At 56.5% G+C, this 23848-nt stretch overlaps 7 protein-coding genes across 7 annotated transcripts; 4 read left to right on the top strand and 3 right to left on the bottom strand.

The window, feature by feature from the left end:
- Positions 1–319: 319 nt before the first annotated feature.
- Positions 320–1418, bottom strand: GMORB2_6536 (translation initiation factor eIF-2B subunit alpha; the record flags this gene model as incomplete). Its single annotated transcript, XM_035468506.1, has 2 exons — positions 320–421; positions 528–1418. 2 exons carry the CDS (start codon positions 1416–1418, stop codon positions 320–322), a joined length of 993 nt encoding a protein of 330 aa, XP_035321640.1.
- A 1602-nt stretch (positions 1419–3020) lies between these two features.
- Positions 3021–3809, top strand: GMORB2_6535 (adaptin ear-binding coat-associated protein 1/2; the record flags this gene model as incomplete). Its single annotated transcript, XM_035468505.1, has 1 exon — positions 3021–3809. One exon carries the CDS (start codon positions 3021–3023, stop codon positions 3807–3809), a length of 789 nt encoding a protein of 262 aa, XP_035321639.1.
- A 419-nt stretch (positions 3810–4228) lies between these two features.
- Positions 4229–4701, top strand: GMORB2_6534 (uncharacterized protein; the record flags this gene model as incomplete). The annotated part of the gene is made up of 2 exons (XM_035468504.1): positions 4229–4352; positions 4508–4701. 2 exons carry the CDS (start codon positions 4229–4231, stop codon positions 4699–4701), a joined length of 318 nt encoding a protein of 105 aa, XP_035321638.1.
- A 742-nt stretch (positions 4702–5443) lies between these two features.
- GMORB2_6533 (putative pyruvate formate lyase activating enzyme) lies at positions 5444–6715 on the bottom strand (the record flags this gene model as incomplete). The annotated part of the gene is made up of 2 exons (XM_035468503.1): positions 5444–5623; positions 5735–6715. The coding sequence occupies 2 exons, from the start codon at positions 6713–6715 to the stop codon at positions 5444–5446; spliced, it is 1161 nt and encodes a 386-aa protein (XP_035321637.1).
- A 4615-nt stretch (positions 6716–11330) lies between these two features.
- On the top strand, positions 11331–14215 carry GMORB2_6532 (calcium permeable stress-gated cation channel; the record flags this gene model as incomplete). The annotated part of the gene is made up of 4 exons (XM_035468502.1): positions 11331–11424; positions 11541–11667; positions 11739–13363; positions 13449–14215. The coding sequence occupies 4 exons, from the start codon at positions 11331–11333 to the stop codon at positions 14213–14215; spliced, it is 2613 nt and encodes an 870-aa protein (XP_035321636.1).
- Positions 14216–16699: 2484 nt separating this feature from the next.
- GMORB2_6531 (uncharacterized protein) lies at positions 16700–20214 on the top strand (the record flags this gene model as incomplete). Its single annotated transcript, XM_035468501.1, has 2 exons — positions 16700–19883; positions 19922–20214. The coding sequence occupies 2 exons, from the start codon at positions 16700–16702 to the stop codon at positions 20212–20214; spliced, it is 3477 nt and encodes a 1158-aa protein (XP_035321635.1).
- A 1404-nt stretch (positions 20215–21618) lies between these two features.
- GMORB2_6530 (1-phosphatidylinositol phosphodiesterase) lies at positions 21619–22857 on the bottom strand (the record flags this gene model as incomplete). Its single annotated transcript, XM_035468500.1, has 1 exon — positions 21619–22857. The coding sequence occupies one exon, from the start codon at positions 22855–22857 to the stop codon at positions 21619–21621; it is 1239 nt and encodes a 412-aa protein (XP_035321634.1).
- Between the last annotated feature and the right edge of the window lie 991 nt (positions 22858–23848).

Raw genomic sequence — 23848 nt, 5'->3', positions numbered from 1 at the left:
CCCCCCCCCCCAAGCCGTATCGTGTCTCCGTCTTTTTTTTCTCAAGCCATGTATGAACATGGCATGTGCCGTGTGGGTATTAATAGTTGGAGGGATCTGGGCAGATCAAGGCATACTGATTAGATGACCTCGTCCGATGACCTCATCCTCCTGTATGAGTAGGCATCCATGGTAAGTGCTACTTGAAGTCAAGGTCCATACCAGAAGCTCTGCGTCTCGTGACCTCGAGACGTCGTCGACGGAGCCATGCCCTCGCCTGCGCGCCCGAAGCCTTACCCTAAGCTCATCGGCCTCCGTCAACTTTTCGTTTCTGTCTTTCTTACGGCTGCAGCGTGCCGAATGTTTCGATGATTATCCTGACCACGTGGTTACTAGGGTAGACACCGTTTTCCGTGACAATTCTGGAGATGAATTCGCCGGGCTGGCCATGAAACGATCAGCACTTTCCTTCTCTGTCACGTGTCACCCGTCTGCCTCCATTCGAGGTCCTGCATAGCTGTGGATGAGGGAGAAGATATGGCCCTTACCGTGAACTCCAGGAGGTCGTCCTGGTCAGGCTGCTGTTGCTGTTCCGGCTCGTCGGTGGTAAACACCTTGATGTTCTGGGGCCACCCGACGTCGCTCAGGCGCGTAGCGTGGTAGTTGGAGAACTTGTGCATCTCGCCGCAGAGGAAGACTTCGATGTTGCAGTGGGCGGCGGCCTGAGCGATCATGCACGACCCCATGCGTCCAACCATGCCGCCGTTCTGGCAGATGACCTCGCCGCCGAGGAAGACGCGGTTGACGCGCGGCTTGAGCGTCTTGACGGCGTGCAGGGCTGCGCTGAACTTGACGGCAGCAGTGGGGATTCCCGCTGCGCGCAGCCTGGCTACGTAGTCGTCGCTCTCCTGCTGGCCGTTCTTGCCGTAGTCGTCGCGCACGTAGATGACCTTGAAGTTGCGGCCCGCCGCGGCGGCGTGCTCCAGCACGGCCAGCACCGTCCGCGACGCCCCGTAGGTCAGAACGGTGAAGGCGTTGACCACATAGTGGTGGCCCATCAAGCCCACGGCCGCGCGCGCCTCCACGGCCTTGTCGATGTACTCGACGCCCTTGGTCAGCAGGTTCCGCCGCACCACGGCAAAATCACCGTCCGACTCCTTAAGCCTCTGCCGCACGAACAGCAGAAAGTACTGGGATCCGGCCAGAGGCGCCTTGGGGTACCTGATGTTGCTGGCAAGTTGGGCCTGACCGGCCGTCAAGATCTTGATGGTCTCGTGCGCCGTCGATGCCGGTGTCGCTTCCAGGAGGGCGTGCAGCGCCTTCATCGCCACTACCGTCTTGGTCAGCTCCGGCTGGTCAGAGAGTATCTTGTTGTACGTCGCGACGATGTCGAATTCGGACCCGGAGGCCGCATCCGCCGATGAAGGATCTGTCGTCATTGTGGGCGGCGTCGACGATGGACCAGGATGGCGATGTCGAGGTAATGGTGGACGTGTGAGTCAATCGAGATGGTGGGGGAAGAGTAAGAAAGAGCTCGGGTATGGAGGGGCACAGCCCCACATGTCCGTGCTTCAAGTCTACAGGTGGTATGGAGTAAGGATAATACGGAGTAATACTCCGTACATGTAGCACTATTATTATTGCTAGCAGTAGCACTGCGCGGATGTACCAATTCCAAGCGTCTTTCTATACCGAAGCTTCTGGATCTTGAAGGCATGGTATTGATTATTGCTTCCCTATGCGATACTAGTAGTCTTCCACCTCCACCGCTCTTCCCAATACATTCCCCTGTTCCCCCTAATGTCTTCATTTTCTGCCGTCTTCCACCGCCGTGGTGCAGGGTAGACCGGAGAGGGAGCAATTCCCTTTGTCGATTCCCCCCGAGTTTCTGTTCGTACGTACACGAATCGCTGTCAGAGTAAATAACGAAGGCCAAAAGGCTACAGACAGTAAATGGCCAGACGACTCACTGAGTGCTAGGATTGCCTCTTTCTCTCTCAGATAGAGACCGTGTGTCGGCGCTACCCGATTCGCCCTTCCGCAGCAGTATTCCCAGCAGCTTCCCAGCAAGCCACTTGGTCAATCCCGACGGCTCATTGTTCTGAGGTGTATCCATGGGTGCATCTGTAGTATGTCCTGTATCTGTCGTCGTTATTGACGCCGTTGTATCCGTCTTCTTCTTCTTCTTCCCCTTCTTGTTTGATCCCTTGGTCTCAAAGGTGACGGTCAGGTCGTGTTGCTTCTCGGAGTCGTCCGAGCTGTGCCGTCCGATAGATGGCATGCCTGGGCCGGGGGACTTGTCAAAGTGCAGCGCGAGATCTCTAGTGCTCTCTTCGGGTGACATCGTGAAAAGGAAGAGGCGTTTCTATCATTAGGTTGATTGCTACTAGCAGTAGGTTATGTTGATATGATGATGATGTAGGTATGTGCTTGTGTCCGGTGCGTTCAGCGGAAGGACGGACGAAGCTGAGGCTCCAGCCCAACAAGGGCAGGTTCATGCTGTTCATATCTTGGAAAGAGCTCTCGGCTGACTTGCTTTTCCCTCGAAATTTCACGCACAGCATATAATTGCTCACTGTCTTGTCGTCGCTGCAGTCACGATCATGTGTAGCTAAACTGTGCGGGAGCGTAGTAGCTGTTGGAGGAGGGCCTCGAATATTATAAATTACATCATAGCCAAAGCTAGTACTGCCAGAGTGCTGAATCAGGAGGAACAAGGCAACAATCGCACAGTCTCGACATTGCAAATATTGACGGAATCGATATGTAGACGCGTCAAGTTCCGATCATCCTTTTTCCTCAACACTGAGAGCAATGCAGAGACACCATCTGGCCTTCAACGGTGAAGCAGCAGCGGGGCCGATGGGCCACCCGATGATCCACCCCAGAAGAGGGGATGACGAGAAGGGGTCTCCTTGTCCTCTTTTTCCCTTCCCCTTGTCTGGCTTCTCCCTCCCCAACAATTCTCACGTCCCCGAAAACATCTGCCTGTTTCTTCCCCTTCCCTGCCGTACCACCGTTCTGAAAGCCCGATCGGAACCATGGAGGTAGTCGACCCCGCGACGGGAGCCGCCCTCCCCGCGGACGCCATCCAGCGCGTCCTCTTCCTCACCAACACGACCCACGTCTACAACATCCCACCTCTACCCTCGACCCGCGGCCACATGGCAGCCGCGTGGACCGAGGATCCATCGCGACACATCTTCACGGCGCGCCTGCGCCTCCTCGAGACGAGCTCCGCCGACGCCGACCTGCTCAAGGTGGACCTGGTGCTGGAGGACGCCTCGTCGGGTGCTCTGTTCGCCGCGGCGCCCTACGCCAACCAGTCGTCTGTCGAGCCCGTCATCGACAGCTCCCGCTTCTTCGCCATCACCGTGCGCGATCCGTCGGGCCGCAAGGCCGTCCTCGGCATAGGCTTCGAGGAGCGCTCCGACGCCTTCGACTTCGCCGTCGCCCTGCAGGCCGCGCGCAGGGCGCTGGGGTGGGAAGGCCCCGCTGCCACCGTCGCCGGCGCACCGTCCAGGGCGGACGAGCCGAGGGACTACAGCCTCAAGGACGGGGAGAAGATCACGGTTAATATCGGCGCCAAGGGCCTAGGCAGGAGACGTCCGCGCAACGACGATGAGACGCCAGCCTCGTCAGAGAATCTGCAGTCGTTTGCCCTAGCGCCGCCGCCGCCGCCGCCGGCCGCCACCACCACTCCTGATACCGGAGGCGACGGTGGTGCCTTCAGCTTGCCCCCGCCGCCCAGTGCCACCGATGCGAGGAGGAAACGTCGGTCTGTGCAGCAGCTGGGCTTTGATGATGGTCAGTTTGGCGAGTTTGCCTAAGACGAGTGCTTTCTACATTACGTGCATCCTTGCAAGACAAGTCGTTTGCAAAAGTTGGAGGCGTGGTGTTTGCTGGGCACGACCATGGCCGACTTATGAATGAGCCAGCAGTCTATACGAGACGATTCTTCCTTTTTGCTATTCTTATTTTTCATAATGTACATGCCATATACAGACAGGGACGAAGAGCGGGGGGAGGAGGGGCGGGCGGGAAGAAGCATTCCACTTGATCGTATCGAGATCAAGGCCACAAAGAATGTAGGTTCGGCAGACTCAGACGCCTCCGATGTGACTGTGACAGTGACTGCGACTCTGGCTTGCTCTCGCTCTCGTACGTAACCGATGGCATGCACTCATACTCGTACTCTAAGCCGTGGTGATGCAACTCTGACTCTTCACCATGCACCTCATGCATCTGCATGGCACACACCCCAGGCACGAACTCGGGTGAAGCCCCGTTGAGCACGCTGGCGACACCCGACCGGTCAGACGAAGAGGACGAGGCAGTGTGTAAGGATGAAGATGACGACCACTCCGACGAAGGTATTCCTTCTGGACAATGATTATGCCAAGCATCTGTCGTCGCCGCGACGGCAGCAGCAGCAGCAGCAGCCATTTTACTGCCATACTCGTACGACGTCACCATCTCCATGATGGCTAGCCCGCACAGCCCACGACGCATCTGGAGTTCGGCAGAGATCTGGCCCAGCCTGAGGAGCAGAGCCTTTTCCTGCCGGGAAGCATTGTTGATGGTTGTGCGAAGGAGGCTGAGGCGCTTACGCAGGCGACGACGGGACTTGCCATCGGATGCGTCGGGGAGGAGCGACGATGCGTCCGAGTACTGCCTCGCGACGTCGGATGCCTGGGCCGACTGACATTGGAGCGTGGCTAAGAGGTAGGCTTGTTCTGTTTGGAGGGAGTCGAAGCTGTGATTTGAGAGGAAGAGTTTGGTCGTTGATGTGTCGACGTAGGATCCATATCGGCGGCGACTGGGCAATGATCTGGGTGTGTCGGTGGTAGGATCAGACATGGTTTTTTTTTTTGGTTCCTCCTCCTCTTTTTTCATTTCTCGCATAAGAAAGAAAAACATGGAATAATTGAAAAAGACAGAAGAGAAAGGAATCTCCGAAAACGTCTCTGGGAAATCAATAGGAAGGGACAGGATAATAATCAACCTTTCGAAGATGGTTTCCAGACATAATAGACATGGCTACACCCTTGCTCGTCCCCCCTCATCTGTCCGATGACCGATCGGTCTAGGCCAGTAAATAGCATGAATAGGGGGGGGGGACTGGGACCATGTCCCATGTCGAGTGTACGAACCATTGTCTGGAATCCAGGGTGGTGTGTTGGTCGGTCGAACCGATGGCCCTGTGATACACCATAGCTGACCAGTTGGTTCTCGACAAACAGAGAGAGAATTGAGCTGAATGCTCACTAGGTGTGAAGCTAGGCGCCACGGCGCCGCCCCCCTTCAAGAGCGAAGAGAGAAACAAAACAGGTTTTGTACTCGCCGACCTTTGTTTGTTCCATAGATGTGATGACATGGCGAGAGCAGAAGAGAGGAGGTGGCAGATCACCAATATTATCTCTTTTTCTTTTTTATCTCCTTGTTCCTCCTACCGGTGACTTCATCAGATGGGGAACCCGGCGTGGTTGGGGGCTTCCTCGAAACGCCAGAGCCCAGCCTCGACGGCGGCCTTTCGAACAAAGGAGATCTCACTCTCATTGACAGCGCGGTTGATTTCGGCGTAGCGCACTTCGTCCTGTGGCTCCGCGTCTTCCGTGGAGGTTTGCTCGTCGGCGCCATGCGTCTGGGAGGGGGAAGGGGAGGCGGTTCTTCCTTGTGCGGTTGCTTGTTTCGGCTGCTGCTGCTGCTGATGCTGCTGTCGCCTCCCCCGCCTAGTATTCTTCTTCTTACCCACATAAGCGTCTGGGTGGTACTGCTCCATGATGTGGACGAAGCAATCCTGCGAGACGTCTCGAGCGAGGAAGCGCATGATGTCGGCTCCCTCATCCTCCTTTCCCGGCATGACGAGGTGACGGACCAGCAGGCCGCGCTTGGCGATGCCGTCGGCCGTGAAGCACAGGTCGCCCACCTGTTCGTGCATGGCCTTTACCGACTCCCTGGCGGTGGCCGCGTAGTCGTCGGCCTTGAGCAGGCGGCGCGATGACTGCGTCTTCCACACCTTGAAGTCGGCGAGGTAGATGTCCACCAGCCCGTCCATGAGGCGGATGGAGTCGAGCGAGTCAAAGCTGGACGTGTTGTAGACGATGGGCACGCGGAGGCCCATGTCTCGCGCGTGCAGTATGCTCAGGGCCACCTGTGGCACCACGTGCTCCGGCGTGACGATGTTGATGTTGTGCACCTTGCCCACCTCCTGCAGCTTGACGTACCACCCGGCCAGATCCTCGGGCGACAGGTCCATGCCGTTGCGCTTGTGGGAGATGTCGTAGTTCTGGCAAAAGGTGCACCGCAGGTTGCACCCGCTCATGAAGACGGTGCCGCTGCCGTTGTGGCCCTGGATACACGACTCCTCGCCGAAATGCGGCGCCACGACGTTCACCTTGGCCTTCTCGCCCACCAGACACATGCCCGTCGTCTCGAACCGGTTCACCCCGCATCGCCGCGGACACAGGTTGCAGCTGCGCATGTGGGCGTATGCCCGGGACCGCTTCAGCGCTGCGTCGCGCGAGCTCAGCAGCTGGTATCGAGGTATGTAATCGTCTAGCAGGAAGGGGGGCGCCAGGTGCAGGCTGCGAGTCCGCGATGCTCCTGCCCCTCCTGCCCCTCCTGCCCCTGCTCCTCGTATTCCCCACGTCACCACCTGGCGGTCTGCTCTCCGCCTCAAGGCACCCGGCGGCGTCAGGCCGGGGGGGTATCGCTTGAGGAGCGTACCAAACATGCTGTCGGGCCGGTACGTCGCAGGCCAGGTTCACGCGATACGAGTAGGATCAGATATAACAAGTTATTATTGGACTAGGATAAGATAGAGCAAAGGGAAAGTTGCTCTTGGATGGCATCAAACTCTTTCTCAAGATCATGGAGGGCTTGCGTCTCGTTCCTCGGCAATTGCCAATGACGTGTGGTTCGACCCACTTGTGGCATATCCAACCGGCCAATGACCTACCCGGCATTATCACCTGCATCTCTGCCACGCCAAGGTTTCCTGGTCTACGCGAGAGTTGAGAGGTGGTATATAGAAATCTCGATATGTATAATGGAATTCTTACATATACCAACGTGTCACCTGGACGCAGGATACCGTAGTAGATGCACGAATGTCGATGTTTCGGGCTTTATCTCATGCGCCTCGGACGTGGCTCTCTTCCTCGCGTATGCCCTTGTCTCTCCCAAAGCAAACAGCAGACCAGGATAATGAGCAAATACGAGGAAGAAGCATCGTGGGGGGTATATGGGAGTATTACCACGAGAGAAACAAGATGAAAATAGGACGAAGTGACCATGAGCCGAGGTGAGATATTCAGTCGTGACCGCAATCATAACATGCAACATTTTGCAGGACGACGACATCTACCTGTGTGTGATACCATCAACACCATCGCGATGGAGAGAGCCACAGCCACAGCCATAGCCGCGGTCACAGCCACATTATACCGGCTGAAGCAACTGATGGTCAGCGAGTGCTCCGTGGTTATACGTGGTTCCAACCTGGGAGGGGCTGCAGCGTGTTCCAGCCACATCCGAAAAGCCTCCGCCTACAAGTGAAGGGCAGCTGAATATGACGAGTGCTATTCCGTACATTTACGGGTGAATAAATCACGAGTGATACTACCGGTTAAATGTCGCGAGTGCGTCTTCGATTGGAAGCGATACAGCAGCGCGGTGGGTGCTGCCGGTTGGTGAGCAGATTGACGTCATGAGAGACCGATAAGAGAGAAGGTGGGTGGTGCCGCGAATGACGTAGCAGGGAGCAGGCCAATTTTCGATTCGGAGGGGGTTAAGGGAGGGATGGAGGGGGGGGGAGAGGTATATGTCTTGCTTTTACGGTAATAACTCGTACGGTATAATGTCGTAGAGAAGGGGGGGAGGGGTGAGAGCATAGTAGCTGAGCCCAGCAGCAAGCCATCTGCCATGTGGATTGTCTTTCTTCTTCTCCGGAATAAGAGAGGTAAAAGATGAGATTGAGAAAGTAAAATATTATTACTCTACTCTTACGATTAGTAGCGGGGCGATGGCTAACGTCGCGGGCATCCCGATGATCATCGTGTGGCATCACGCACAGGAAAGTAAAAGGAGAATAAAACTGGAATGGAAAGGTCAAGAAATAAAATAATGACAGAGAAGCAGACACGCACGCACACTAGTTTTTTTCTTCTTGTTTTCCTTTCCATATAAACGGGTTGATTGTAGCATCGTCGTCGTAATTGCTTCGGTAACGTGCCGTACTCAGTACCGGTGCTCGTAGTGCGGCTGGGATACAGTGTGGCAGGGCTTAGGTGACGCAAAGCGCGAGGACAGGTAGACGACGGCGCAAAGTTTGGTTGTGCTCGCCGCTGGTCTACGAGTGGTCTACGAGGAGCAATTCAGTCCTACATAGCGAACTTGGCCCGGTGACATTGGAACCGCTCCTAGATCGGTTCACCAGGTGGGTCGGCTTACGTCCCAGGTGAATATTTGAGAATTCCTCGCAGCTTGTTGTCGCATACCGACTAGTTGCTGTATCTACGCCGTCTCTTGGCGATCGTGGCTGCTGTGTGCGAGTATTGTGGTAGTATCCCTTGTTGATTCTCAGTCGTACAGTACTCTCTGTCCATACTCCTGCGAGTATTTGATTAGTACCCGTAGTAGAACAAAAGAGATCGGCCGTACTACCAGCGTTGGTCGGTCTGGAGGAACTCTCTGTGTCTGAACCGAGGCACGGAGTGATATATCAGTCATTTGAGCGTCAGCAATATCTCGTAGATTGATGTCGTGTCGCGGCTGCACCAAAAGAGGGGTACATCATCCTACAGGTTTTTTTAGCAGCGTTTTTTCATCTGGCACTTGGGGTTTGGAGGCAGATGGACGAGCCTAGGCCTGAAAGATGGAGCCTAAAGATGGAGCAGACCCAATGTCGCCCGAGATTACTGCGGGCAACTGGGAGATTGCCCGATGCGTCGGTGACTAGTTCCGGAGAGAGAAGTCCCTGAGAGGAGGGATCAAACAAGAGAGGAGATAGATAGATAGATAGAGAGAGAGAGAGAGAGAGAGAGAGAATGTGTGTGTGTGCGTACCAATTTTAGATGGAAATCTCTGAGAGGCCTCAGAGAAAGAGTGAGGTGAACGCTTCCCTCTCTTTCTTCCGAGGCCCGTATGTCGTACTCATGAGATTTTAACCTGCATTCTCATTTTTTTTGTGGCTTGCCATGAAACTGCATCGGAGAAGCAGCAATACGGATACTGCATGCATGAATTGAATACGAGTATCCAATACAGATTACAGCGTATTACAACAAACAGAATTGATAGGGCATGATAAAACTCGTATCATCTGTAGACTGCACTCCTGCCAACTCTGGCCAATATCAGAATGATGGGATAATAACGTATGACGTCGATCCTGCTCTTTACAGCGTATAATACTGCAGGGAGAGGAAGGAATCGCGGACTCTCGTTCCTGCCTCTCAATCTGGGATGTGTGCTTTCATCCGGAGAAGGGAAGGTGTGATTGACTGGCGTGAGCATAGCGCCTAATACAACCTGCCTAAGCACCATTACGAGTACTGAAGAAAAAAAGAAAAGAAAAGAAAAGAAAGGCGCTACAGCAGATAGGTAATGATACTGCCACTTGCGAAATGAAGGAAAGCACCACGACTTCTGATGAGGCGCTGAGGGTTCCTTCCCTTTGATGCGCTCTTGACATCTTGACGTAATCACTCAGCCCAAATTGGGCTCATCGACTCTGAGCAGAGCCTCCTTCCCCATCCGTGGCGCACGCTGTCCGAACCTTGACACTCTTTCCTTCTCCCCTCTAACCCTGTATCCGGTATTGCGTGAACCAGCGATGGCTGACGGAGAAACCGTTACTCGTTGTCGTCAGCGTGTCCAGCCATCAAAACGGGAACTGGTTTATTACCAGTTGGGCTGAAGACGGTGGTGGTGGTGGTGGTGGTGGAGAGTTGTCGGTGGATGGTGACCTTTTTCCTCCACCCCGTGGCCCATTCCCAGTCCGTCATCGTTAGCGACGAGTACGAGTACAGTGTACTTGAGTACGCGCCACGGACGAGTACCGCATCGGGGCTGCTACACGTCACAGGTACCCTCGCTGATACGGATCCAGGGTCGCATGGACGGAGACAGAAACAGAAACAACACGGCGCTAGTGCGATTAGCGATCGACTGCTCGCCAGTAGACACCAAGACGACCGAATCAATCAATCACAATTGCCCGCGAGATGATGTCGTATCCACCCCAGACACCAAGTTCCAGCCGCGCAGGGGTAGTTCCCAACTCTGCTCTTTCCTCTTGGGTGCCCTTTTCACGTCGTCCTCCCTAGTCCCTCTGGTCGCCCTCTGCAACGCAGTGTGCCGCGTATGCTGCCGCCAGCGCGTAACGCCCAGAGGCCCAGTTTTTGCTCGACCTCTCCTCTCCAGTCCAGCTGCTGCTTCTTCTTCTTCTTCCTACGAACAAGGAGGGGGGGGGGGGGGGTGTTCAGCTGGCCAGCTCTTGACTCGCTTCAGCATACTACTGTGCAGCGGTACACACCCCCTCTACGCCACTCCTCCCCCCCGTTCAATCGCTGTATGCGCCACCCATGCAATGCCGTCGATAGCACCTCCGTTGCCAGACGGGGGAGAGTGCACAGGCGGTCTACAAAAGTTACATACTCACCTAACCATCCCCAAGGGAGTAGGAGAAGAAGAGAAAGAGAGTCATGATGACAATGTTCACAATTATGGGAAACCCAATTCAGGAGGAAAACAGACCTTCTTCCCTCCCCACCCCCCAAACATAATCGAGCAACCGACCTAAACAACACAAGACACTTGACTTATTACCGACCCAACGATCGACCTGACCCTGTCGTCGTCAGTGCCGCTAGCTTCTATACGTCCAAGTCTTCGCACGAGCTTGACTGCTGTTGACACGTCAAAAAAAGCTCAATTTCAGAACGAATCCCTGTCCCACACCCCCGGCACCTTGGTACCTATCCTCGTCGTACTTTCCCCCGTCTCTGCACCTAACTCGTCCAGCCCCCTTGAACCTGGCTGCACCTGAATCTGATCCCGGTCAATTCTATTTTTTCCCCGTACAACTTTCAACCATCTGCCGTTTCTTCTGAGGCCTCTCTTCGCGTCATTCTTATCTGGCCATCGTCACCTCACCGACTCTGGGAGTTTTGACTTTCTTCTTCAACTCCGGATCTCTTCTTCTGCAGTGGTTGGTTCATTGCCCGATCAACGTCTGCTCGCGACGCCTGCCGCGACGCGCTTCTGACATCGCCACTCCACGACGACACAGACGGCAAACACCATAGCAGTAGCCGCGACGAGGCCTTCGTCGAAACGCTGCCGCCATGGGCTCCTTTGTGTCATGGATCAAGACCAACATGGGCGGCTCGAGTAGCGATTCTTCCTCTGACTCCGACTCGTCGCCCCAGTCACTCTCAGGTCAGTCATGCTCTATACTGCCACGGTCGCTATGCCTGTCCTGCTTCCGCGCCTTTATGCCTCCGCGTCCCTGGCGGCCCGGACCTGGTTGCGCTCACGCTGACGCTCACTCACAGGCATGATCAGCACTCTCGTGCCCGTCCTGGTGATTTCTGGAGTTTACCTGCTCTTCTTCCTCATATTCCGCTCGTCTAGGAGGCGCTTCTACGCTCCGAGGTCTTATCTCGGCGCTTTACACCAAAGGTATGCTCGTTCCTCGGCCAGCGCCATCCCGCCTGTTTCTTTTCGAACTAACCAATGATTCCTCTACGCAGCGAGCGCAGTCCTGAACTGCCCAAGGGCATCTTTGCCTGGATCGGCTCCTTCTGGAAGATACCCGACGTCTATGCTCTCCAGCACCAGAGCCTCGATGCTTACCTGTTTCTGCGCTTCCTCCGTGTCTGCACCGTCATCATGTTTGTTAGCCTGCTCATCACCTGGGTCGTCTTGTTCCCCGTCAACGCCACGGGACACAATGGCAAGAGTCAGCTCGAGATCCTGTCCTACAGCAACATCAACATCGACACGGAGAAGAACCGGTTCTACGCCCACGCCCTTGTCGCCTGGGCCGTCTACGGTTTCATGATGTACATGATCACCCGCGAGTGCATCTTCTTCATCAACATCCGCCAGGCCTACCTCCTCTTGCCCCAGTACGCCAAGCGCATCTCGTCGCGCACCGTGCTCTTCACCAACGTCCCCGACGACTACCTTGACGAGCGCCACGTCCGCCGCGTCTTTGGCGACAACCTGGTGCAGAATGTCTGGATCCCCGGTATCACGAAGGACCTTGACAAGTTGGTTGAGGAGCGCGACAAGGTTGCCATGAAGCTCGAGAACGGCGAGATCAAGCTGCTCAAGACGGTCAACAAGGAGCGCACCAAGGCCTCGAAGAAGTCGGGTGCCCAGCCGGCCTCGTCCCACGAGGACGCCGAGCACGGTTCGCTGGCTTCGCGCTGGATCCCCGCCAAGAAGTGGCCCACCCACCGCACCGGCTTCCTCGGCCTCATCGGCCCCAAGGTCCAGACGATTGACTGGTGCCGTCAGCAGCTGCAGAAGCTGGTCCCCGAGACGGAGCAGGCCCAGTCCGACTTCATGGCTGGCAACTACAAGAAGCACACGTCCATCTTTGTCGAGTTCTACACCCAAGCCGACGCCCAGGCTGCCTACCAGACCATCACCCACCACCAGCCCCTGCACATGGCTCCCAAGTACATCGGTGTCAGGCCCGACGAGGTCATCTGGAAGAACCTGTCCATCCCCTGGTGGCAGCTCATCGTCCGCCGCTACGCCGTCTACTTCCTGATCGCCGTCCTCATCATCTTCTGGGCCATCCCGGTCGGTATCGTCGGTATCATCGCCCAGGTCAACACGCTCAAGAAGCTGCCGGGCCTCACCTGGATCGACGACATCCCCTCCGTCATCCTCGGCGTCGTCTCCGGTCTTCTACCCTCGGTTGCGCTATCCATCCTCATGAGCCTGGTGCCGGTCTTCATGCGCATGTTCGCCAGCCTGTCGGGCGAGGTGTCGCTGGCCCGTGTCGAGCTCTTCTGCCAGAACGCCTACTTCTTCTTCCAGCTGATCCAGGTCTTCCTGGTGCGCACGATCACCGACACGGCCTCGACGGCCATTGTCCAGATCGTCAACAACCCCTCGGCCGTCTTCAATATCCTGGCCACGGCCCTGCCCACGTCGTCCAACTTCTACATCTCGTACTTTATCGTCCAGGGTTTTACCATTGCCACCGGCGTCCTGACCCAGGTTGTCGGCTGCGTCATCTTTGAGCTCATGTACAAGTACCTGACCAGCACGCCCCGTGGCATGTACAACAAGTGGACGACGCTCAGCGCCATCATGTGGGGCAACGTCCTTCCGGTGTACACGACCATTGCCGTCATCAGTGAGCTTCGCCGCCCCTCCCTCCCTCCCTCCCCCCCCTTTTCCTCATCCCCTGCAAGGTGTGGTAAGCTAACGGGCAGCGCCAGGCATCACGTACGCCGTCATCGCCCCTCTGATGCTCTTCTGGTCCACCCTCGCCCTCGGCCTGTTCTACACGGCCTACCGCTACAACATCCTGTTCGTCAGCGACACACAGGTCGACACGCGCGGTCTCTTCTACCCCCGCGCCCTCAAGCAGCTGTTCTCGGGCATCTATCTGTCGGAGGTGTGCATGGTTGGCATGTTCGCCATCTCCAAGGCTCCCGGCCCGGCTGTGCTCATGGGCATCTTCCTCGTCTTCACCATCCTGTTCCACCTGACGCTCATGAGGTCGCTCGGTGACCACCTGCGCGGTCTGCCGGTGACGCTCCAGGTCGACGAGGCGGCGCGTCAGAACGGCGACGAGGTCAACGGCGACTCGAACGGATACTCCAAGGAGGCGGCGGCCAGCGGCGACACCGGCGGCACTACCAAGACGGCCAAGAAGGGCAACTTCATCACCAGGTTCCTTGCCCCCTGGAAGTACGCCGACTACCAGTCTCTGCGTGGCATGATGCCTGCCGACAACAGCGACATGGTGAGGTACAGTCCCGAGACCGAGGTCAACGCGTACTACCCGCCGTCAGTCACCGCCGACGTTCCCACGCTGTGGATCCCGTCGGACCCGGCTGGCGTGTCCAAGCAGGAGGTTGCCCTGAGCAGCAAGGTGATTCCCATCACGGACGAGGGCTGCACCATGGACGAGAAGAACAAGCTCCACTGGGATGCCGAGGGAGCTCGTCCTCCTATCTGGGAGGAGAAGACATACTACTGATGACTGTGTGTTGAGGATTATGCCGGTCGTGTGTGTTGGGACGATTACGTGTGCTGTTGCGGTTGTATGTCATTTGATACCCCTAGTTTTTTTTTATAGGTTTTTTTTTTTTTCTCTATTTCTCTCGTTTCAAGAAAAACATTGCGGGATGGAAAGAAGCGAGGACAAGAACGAAGTAGAGGAGGAGAAGAGGAAGAGATGAAGGAACTAGAAGAAAAAAAAAGAAGAATGATTTATTTTAATGGGAAATGGATGACGCAGAGAGGGTTGGATTACTTGCATGGCTTACACGCATGCAACGTTGCAAGGGAGGAGGACAAGGCGCGGCGAGGCGTGACGAGGTCGATGGGATCTGAATAGCCAATTGAGAGCAGAGACACTTGCTGGATGTGGCAGTCGAACGGTTTTGAATTTTTTCCATGTTTTTTTTCCTCTCGGTTTTTCTTACATCATATTCCCTCATATAACTTGACAATAATATATTCTTTTTAATGCAGTTCTATGTCTACGTTGAGCAGCTCTCTTCTTGCTCGGTACGATTGACGGTTGGAGGTCCTGGAGGTGAACGATGGATAGGAGCAATCCTGTCAGGTAAAAATGGAGTGAGCGATGCGCTCAATATTGCATTCTTGCATTCTCCGTCACTGCCGACTCATTCGTATCGATACACTATGGTATTGTGATGATGATGATGATGATGATGATTAGTAATCTGTAGTAGCAGTAGTAGTAGCAGTAGTAGTAGCAGTAGTAGTAATGGATACGGGCGACGCGTCGTTCATCTTCACGTCGTACCGGACTTGGACGGCTGGATGGATGGCACGCAGACGAGGGGCGAAAATAGCAGCAGGGGATTACGGGGGCAGGCTCCTGGTGTGTGCGCTGCTGGGATGTGGCAGTGCCATGGTGGTGTCTGGATTGGTCAGGACCTAGACAGAAGACGGGAGAGGAGGGGGAGGACAGGAATAGCGTGAGCACGTATGATAAGACCCTCGTGAAACAATCATAAAAAGAATAGATGATAGTCAAGGTCTCGTCTGTGCTGTCTTGGCCTCTCAAATGTCTGTCGATCTACAGATTAGACATGTGGGCTTTGATGAATCAGCTGCGGTCCCTGTTGTCGACGACAGCTACGAGCCTAAAGGCCCCCCCTCCTATACAGGCCCCTATGCAGGCCCCTATACAGGCCCCTATGCAGGCCCCTATACTCGTACACGGAGTAATCTGTAGCGATAATGCAGCAGGTGATCGATAGTACTGTCATAGTGTCATCAGGTACAGTAGCTAAGCATGAAGGCCAGACTCTCCCTACAGGTGCATTGAAAGGATGGGAAGGAGAAGAGGAACAAGAGACGGGAAGATGAGGATAGCAGAAGAATGATGAGGATGTAATACAAAATTAGAAATGAAGAGAAGGGGAGGGGAAACCCTCACACTATGAGTATGATTAGGATTATCAGATGCTAAGAACCATTCATCACGGCATCATATCAATAGAAGACGGCAAATAAGAGAGCACATGCAACCCCGCCAAATAACAATGGAAGCTGTCGAGTCCCACACACACAACAACACCCCACCTCCTTCCTCCCGGCGCGACCATCACCGTGACAACCACCGCAGTAGGCGCCCTCTTCAGAGTAAACAAGTGGCCTCGACGCATCATCAGCAGTTCCCATAGTCCCCTAGTCCCATAGTCTCACGATCCCATAATGCCCCCCCACCTCTCCCTCTCCGCATAACCCTGGACTTTTATCCCGCTGCATACTTGCTTGTACATATCGATACATCCATCCTATACAACCCCCATGTCCGCAGGTCCAGCCGTAGCTGCGCACATCACCGTCTTAGCCTCTTAGGCGTCTCATTTCACCATCTTGGCCTTTTATCTGTCCGGTTCTGGTCCTCTCTTTCTTATCTTGTTAGAGAGAGAGAGAGAGAGAGAGAGACAGAGAGAGACAGAGAATAGTTAACCAGAACAGGTTGATTGAGGGGTTCCACATCTTGTATTCACCGTCTGTCTTGGCCGTTCTCTCTCTTTCTCGCTCTACCATCTCTTCCCTCCCTTCACTTCTCCTCTACACTCACACTCACATACACACACACTCTCTCTCGCTCTTTTCTTTCTTCAGCACAGGATCATCCGTCCGATCTGTTTCTGCCTGTCTGTTCATTCCCTCTCTTGATCTGAAGAACATACCGGGGTGGAAGAGACGGAGAGAAGGAGAAAGAAGTGTGGTTGTTCGGGGGGGGGGAAAAAGACAATGTCCTGGTGATTACTGCTCAACAACAAAGAAAGAAAGAAAGGAGAGAAGAAACACCCCTTAACCCCCTTGCAAGAGAGAGAGAGAGAGGAGAAAGAAGAAGAAAAGGTAGTCGCACAGAATGTCAACTCCTCGCCCGAGCGGGTGCCCGCTCATGCAGGTACCCGTCGGCCTCCTCACCTTCGGCCTCCTCCTCTCTACCGCATCGGCGACAGCCTCCATGCCCTACAACCCTACGCAGATCCTGCTCCGATGCGACGGCGCGCTCGACGGCTCCACCAGCGGCGACGAGACGGCCTACATCCTCGACGGGTCGCGTCTGCTCTCCCTCGACTACGGCGGCGACGTCGGCTCCGACTCCGTCAAGAACGTGACCGACAGCTTGCCCTTCCTGGACGGGGACGGCTCCGCCTCGACGCGCACGTACGCTGCCACCCGCGCCGCCGACGGGACCGTCCTCGTCTTTGCCGGGAGCTGCGCCGAGGACGGCGGGGAGGTCTGGACGTACACGCACGAGCGTGGGTGGAAGGGCGCGGGCATCGACGTCGCCGGCAAGGACTCGCCGTCGCGCGGTCCCTACTTCCTCGGCGGCACCGTCGCCTTCTCGTCCACCCTCGGACCCGCAATGGACCGGCCGTCCGTGTACACCTACGGCGGCATGTGTCCCGTCCGGACCCACGGCGACGTCGAGGCCTGGCAGTCCAACGCCAACTACACGCAGTCCATGATCGCGCTCCGGCCCCGCTCCGACGACGAGACGGAGGAGGGGAGCGAGACCGACGCGGACGGCACCTATTCGCTGGGCGTCGCGTCGACATCCGGCCCGCGGACGCCCATGGCCGGATTCAGCATGACGGCCCTGACACCCGCCCAGACGAACCAGTCCGGCACCGTCACCCAGCAGGCCAGCTACGTCCTCCTGGGCGGGCACACGGAGAAGGCATTCATAGATATGAACACGGCGGCCGTGTGGAATCTTCCCGAGGAGTCATGGTCGTTTGTCGACGTGCAGGGTCCGGACCCGACCGACGACGACGTCGGCGTCACCGAGCTCATGGCCGCCAAGGCAGGCAGCGACGCGAGGAGGAGGAGGAAGCGCACCGGCGCCGCCGTGGACAGCCGGTCGGGACACACGGCCGTGCTGACAGAGGACGGCCGCTCCGTCATCGTCCTCGGCGGCTGGGTAGGCGACCTGAACACCCCCGCCGAGCCCCAGCTGGCCGTTCTGTACATGACCGAGACGTACGACGGGTGGCGGTGGAGGATCCCCGAGAAGCAGCCCGACGACTCGGCCGCCATCTACGGGCACGGCGCCGCCATGCTCCCCGGCAACGTCATGATGGTGTACGGCGGGAGGGAGATGTACAGCGGCTCGTCCGCCCGGCCGGCCAAGGTGAGGCGCGACGCCGTCGTAGGCTCGCCCAGGTTCCTCAACCTGACGGACATGTCGTGGGCAACGTCGTACAGGAACCCCGGCTCCACCGCCGACAAGGACAGCGACCCGTCTGCACCCGGGACGGCCAGTGCCGGCTCGACCCCGCGGCGGCTGGGTCTCGGGCTCGGCCTGGGCCTGGGCATCGGTCTCCTCGCCCTGGCCGGCCTGCTCATCTTCTTCTTCTGGCGCCGCCGGCAGCGCAAGAAGCGCCAGTCGCGCGACGCCGCCGTGGCCATACTCGCTCAGGACGCCAAGCACTTCATCAACGACGACGGCGAGATGGCCGAGGGGGACGACTTCTTCTCCGCCTGGGGTCGGGGCATGTGGGCCGCGAGCTCTAGCGAGGATCCGCACCGGGGTACGCGCCGGTCCCTGGGATACGAGAGCATCCGCGGGGGAGGCAGCGACGCCAACACCAGCAGCAACGGCGACGGCACGGCGAGGAAACCCGTCGCCAGGGGCGCCACGGCGGGATACGTCCCCACGCCGCCGCCGCCGATGCCGCCGCCGCCGGTACCCCCCCATAGCCACAGCCACAACCACAGCCACAGCCACAGCCACAGCCACAGCCACTCGTCCAGCTTCAACTCGACGCCGGGGTACATCCACCCCATCATGGAGGATGACGAAGAGGACCGGCACGACGACGCCCAGAGCTCGCCACGCACGCCGGCGTCGGAGGCGGCCTCGGACCCCTTCATCACGCCGACGGCCAGTCTCACGGCCGAGGCGAGGAGGTACGACGCCGACGTGCAGGACTGGGTGACGGACGTCGACGCGGACGCGCTGATGGCGAGGATGGGCGCCGGGCGCGCCGGGCGCGTCTCGCCCACGAGACGGGACAGTGCCGGACCGGCTCTCCGCGACGACGACTCCAGGACAGGGTCCGGCCTGTCGGAAGGGTCGTCCTTCATCCGCGTGGGCGACGTGCGTCACACGCCCACGAGTCGCAGGGCCAACCTGTCGACGATCCTGAGCGGAGGGTCGACGATCCTGGGAGGATCCACGCTGCTCGCGTCGTCGGACAAGCCCGGCAGCTCCGGAGCGAGCAGCTACAACACTGCCAAGAGCAGCTTCGGCGCCCTCCAGCAGGAAGCGCCCGGTCTGCTCATGCGCAGCGCCAGCGTCAGGAATAACGACGATGACGACGGCGACAGCAACCACAACCACAACGCCAACGCCAGCGCCAACGCCACCGGAACCAGCTACCAGTATGCGCAGCAGGAAGACGCCGAGGACCCGCAACCGCCGGGCTCGCCGTCCAAGTCGAAGCCGAGGAGAGGGTGGCTAGGATCCCTGCGACGCGTCTTCTCGACGTCCGGGACGCACGATCCGATACAAGACGCGGCGGACGACGGCACATCGCCGTACTTCTGGGAGAACCAGCAGTACGGGGCGAGCGAGGACGTGGAGCCGCCGTCGCTGGCGGGCAGGCTCAACAGCGAGCTGCTGCGGCGCAAGCAGGGCCGGTACGACTGGGAGGGTGGGACGGCTCCGACCAGCTACAGACGTCCCGGGACGGCGGGGAGCGGCAGGGTGAAGGGGAACGATGATGGTAACGAGCAGGGGGAATGGGACATTGAGCGTGCCGTCGAGCAGAGGATGGTGCAGGTCATGTTTACCGTTCCCAAGGAGAGGCTGCGCGTCGTCAACGCCGATGAGGTCTATTCAGACGACGACGACGACGACGATGACAGTTTCCTAGGAGAGAAGGCTCTGTCTCTGAGAAGGAAAAGGACAAGATCTGATGAGATTCAAAAGCAGATGCAGATGCAGCAGCAGCAGCAGCAGCAGCAGCAGCAGCAGCGGTGGCGGCAGGAGCGAGGAGAGGAAGGAGAAGAAGAAGAAGAAGAAGAAGAAGAAGCGGCAACGGTCATGGAGATAGCCACGAGTCGACAACCAAGGACGCCAAAAGTTTTCGTTTCCAATGAAGAAGAGGAAGAGGGGGAAGGGGAGGAGGCTGACCTGGGTGATGTACAATCACGACAATCACGACAATCGCCACAGCCACGACAGCTGCCACGACAACAACAGCCGACACCGCAGACACCACAGACACCGAAGACGCCGCTGACGCCGCTGACGCCGGCACACAAGAGGTTGGCAGACAGCCTGTTCCTGGACGTCGACCCACTCACCGGGGAGAGGAGGATATCCATGTCTACCATGTCGGAATCCAGCGCTGTCATGGAGACGGCGCAGACGATGACGGTCAGGAAACCGGAGCAGAGGCCGACGAGGGTCCTCAGGATGGTGGCGAGTATCGAGAGTTCGGCTTCGGCTTCGAGCCAGGGGGGTAGCCCGAGGGGCAGCAGTCCTATGATTTTTTGATTTTTCTGATCTTCTTTACCTTTTTCTTCTTCTTTTTTTTTCTTCTCTTCTTATCTCTCTTTACCCCTTTGATCATGTTTTTATTCCTTTTCTCTCTCTCTCTCTCTCTCTCTTGGAAGACTTTTCTTGGAAAATGTTCTTCTTTTGAGGCCTTTCTTTTCAAGATGTTACTTTTTTTTTTGAGGGTATTCTTTTGAGAATATCTTTGTACCTGTCTTACTCGATCTGATTTAGGGAGCGAAATGGAGTTGGGATAGGATGGAATTGGAGGGACGAGGCGAAAAAAGAAAAAGGACGGTATATGTTTTTTTTTTGGGGGGGGGGGGGTTATTATCATCCTTGTATCTTTTTTTTAATATGTTTTCATGTTTTCTTTTACTCCTCTGATGGGATTTGATGGATATGGATATGGATATGGACATGTATGTTATGTATTTCACGCGATAATAAATATTGGGTATTGCGAGTGCGAAGGATGCGGAATGATGGTGATTTTTTTTTTAAAAAAAAAGGATGTGATTGTATGAGTGCGGAGGAGATGTAAAGCTGCGTATTTCGGGGTAGTATGAGACGATATATATATATATACGTGCCTCAACCGCAACAGTCAACTGGTTCTACATAGATACATATATATATAAAAGTGAGAGGAGATGTAAATGGTAGGTTCAATGCTAGCACAGATATTATCAACACTACAGATTATAATAGAAAGTCACTTAAAAAGTAGGTTATATAACATGTTATAGGGTGTCAGATTCTTAGGCGTCTGTTTTATGTCAAGACTCGACCTTTTTTTTATATATATAGTCGAGGCTGCATTACCTAATCTTTACTTAGATAAGCTATACCACTATGTCAATGTGTTATATAATACTACCATAATCCTTCTCTCCGCTCGCACTTCCGCGGAGGGATAGTCAGAGAGCAGAGCGTATATTGTCATCACGACGACTACTATACGCCGCTGACCCCCGTGGGCCTCTGTTTCCAGCATGTAGACCCTCCTTCAGTGATGGCAGAGCATACATGTTATCTATCGCGTTAGGAGTGCGAACGGAGCAAGGGAAGAAGATGCCAGTCACGTGCAAGTGCCAGCGTAGCGAGAAGAGCTCCCTCCATCCGGGCAGGACCTTCGGATGGAAAGACATGAAGATTTCCAAGAGTCTATCAAGAAGGCAGTGGTAGCGAGACCTGAGAGTATATATACAGCATCCGGGGTATCTGTACAATGTATAGGAAAATTTTAAGAATAAAAAAGAAGGAAAGATTCCTAACCTAGACTGAGAACAAGGATAAAGAAAGAAAAGAGGGAAAGGAAGAAAAAAAAAGAAGAAGAAAAAGAGAGAGAGAGAGAGAACCAAAGAATGTGATTACTGCACAGCCAAGGGAGCATTCATGTCAAGAACAGCATCGACGAGTCGGCGACCGGGGAAATCGAAGATGACGACACCGACACGGGGCGGGGGATGAAAGGAGGATACGTAGCGCCTGCGCATGTAATTCTGCAGCCAGCGACCGGTCATGTCGTTCATGCCGACGACGGGAACGACGCCGTCCTCTGGCTCTCGCCTGTCTACACGGTCCTCCGGCTCTCCCCCTTCTACGCGGTCCGCGGGGTCGGGGACGAGGATGGGGCCGGCGGCAGCCTCGATGGGGAGGACGCCGACCGAGGCGGACACGTGGGTGAGGTAGAGGCGGGAGTCGTCGTCGGGGGCGGCGGCGGCGACCTCGAGGGCGTCGCGGATCGCGGGCCACTTGAGCGTCATGAGCTGCTCCGGGTGCTCGACGACCCAGACGTCCTCGAGGACCATCTGGTCCCCCTCCCAGAGGAGGCCGTAGCCGGGCAGGGCCGGGTCGGAGGCGAAGTTCTGGATGAGGAAGATCTTGGACCGCAGCTCGCCCAGGGTCGGCACCGGCCCGGAGCCGTCGTGCAGGGCCAGGTGGCGGTCGGCGCCGTCGGCGGTGACGGGGTAGGTGAGGCGGTAGTGGTTGAAGGTCTGCTCAAAGGACATGGTGCTGCCGTCGCCGACGGGGGGGCCCTCCTCCTTCAGGCGCATGACGACGACCTCGGACGGGTTCCGGTCCAGGAAGTCGAAGACGGGCATGAGCACGTCGGTCAGGTCGAAGCCGGTGGGGCCGTCGGCGTGGTAGATGCGCAGGCTGTCGTCCTGGAGGCGGGCGCGGATGTCGAGGTAGCGCACGCCGGCGGCCAGCTGGGTGGAGACGTTGGACGTCTGGCACTGCAGCACCTCGTCGGCGTCCTCGAAGGCATACGTCATGGTGTCGTGCGTGCCCGGGATGTTCACGTCCGTCAGCGGCGTCGAGTCCGGGATCCGGGCCATCCACGACTCCCGGTGCTGCGGGTCGAGGTAGGGCCGGTCCGGGGGCCAGGCCTCGTACGCCCAGCCGGCGTCGAAGCTGAAGGCGCTCGAGTGGCCGTGGTAGCTCGGCCGCGACCACGGCTCGTCCGGATGCGACTCGGTGTAGTACGGCGATGTGTAGGAGACGATGCAGAAGAAGAGGATGACGGACGCGCCCGCCGCGACGGACGTCGGGGGGGGCCTGCGCAGCATCCTGAGTCTCGGTATCGGGTTCCTCCACGAGAGCATGTCGGCGGCGGCAACGGCACGAGAGTATGGTAGTCAGATCTCGATGGATTCTCTTCTCCTCTGAACGGCACCTCTTCTCGATCGAGTCCCCTTGTCTTGAAGGTCTCGTCTCCTTCTCTGTTCTCGACGTTGCTGTATGTGGGTCTCGCTCGTTCTCTCAAAGAAGACGATTCTCTTTCTCGTCTCCACACGCAATCAGGGATTTGGATCTGGGGGAGATGTGGTAATCATCTCCCGATATATTGATACTGGTATGGTACAGATGGTACAGAGATGGTTCAAAGTGAGAGAGGGAGGGAGAGAGAGAGAGACGGGAGGAGGGGAATTAAAAAAAATTGAATAGTTGGACGTAATACTCTCCGTCTGTACTAGTGAAGGGGTTGGCTAGGAGAGGGTGGTGCCTGACACGGATCGTCGGCTCAATCAATCAACCTGCTGGGCACCTGGTACAGTTCGTCGGCTGGACCTGTGCAGGAGACCGGAGATGCTGGGCAGGCGGAGGAGCTGAGACTGTGAGAGGGTCGAGAAGGAGGAGGTCGAGGAAGGAGGCCGAGGAGGAGGAAGGCCGCGTGCACGCAGTGGAGAGGGATTGCGTCACGATTCGTGGGCGCAACACGTATTGCAGGTATGCAGCTGTAGACTACAGTGAGTGTTAGAGCCTAGGACCGCTGTTTGCTACTGTAAGTAGGTAATGAATAACAACGGTGTTAAAAATACCGATGCAAGGTAATCCGTACAGATTACATAAACCATGATATCCTCCTCTCGAGTCAACTACCCTATATATGTATCCTGGATAAAAAATAAGAGAGAAGCAATGGACATCATAGGATAGATACTCTTGATCATGACGAGGGACCAATGGAATAGGCCCATCTTGGCAAGGATACATCTTCAAGCGACGAGGACGAATACCTCGTTGCCGTCTCTCCCGCAATTGACAGGGTATAGAGTGAATAGGTGCATATATATATATAAGTGGGTTCCCGAA

This window comes from Geosmithia morbida (assembly GCF_012550715.1).
Source record: "Geosmithia morbida isolate 1262 chromosome Unknown scaffold_6, whole genome shotgun sequence".
In the NCBI taxonomy this organism is placed as follows: domain Eukaryota; kingdom Fungi; phylum Ascomycota; class Sordariomycetes; order Hypocreales; family Bionectriaceae; genus Geosmithia; species Geosmithia morbida.
This window is presented reverse-complemented; position numbering and strand designations above follow the sequence as displayed.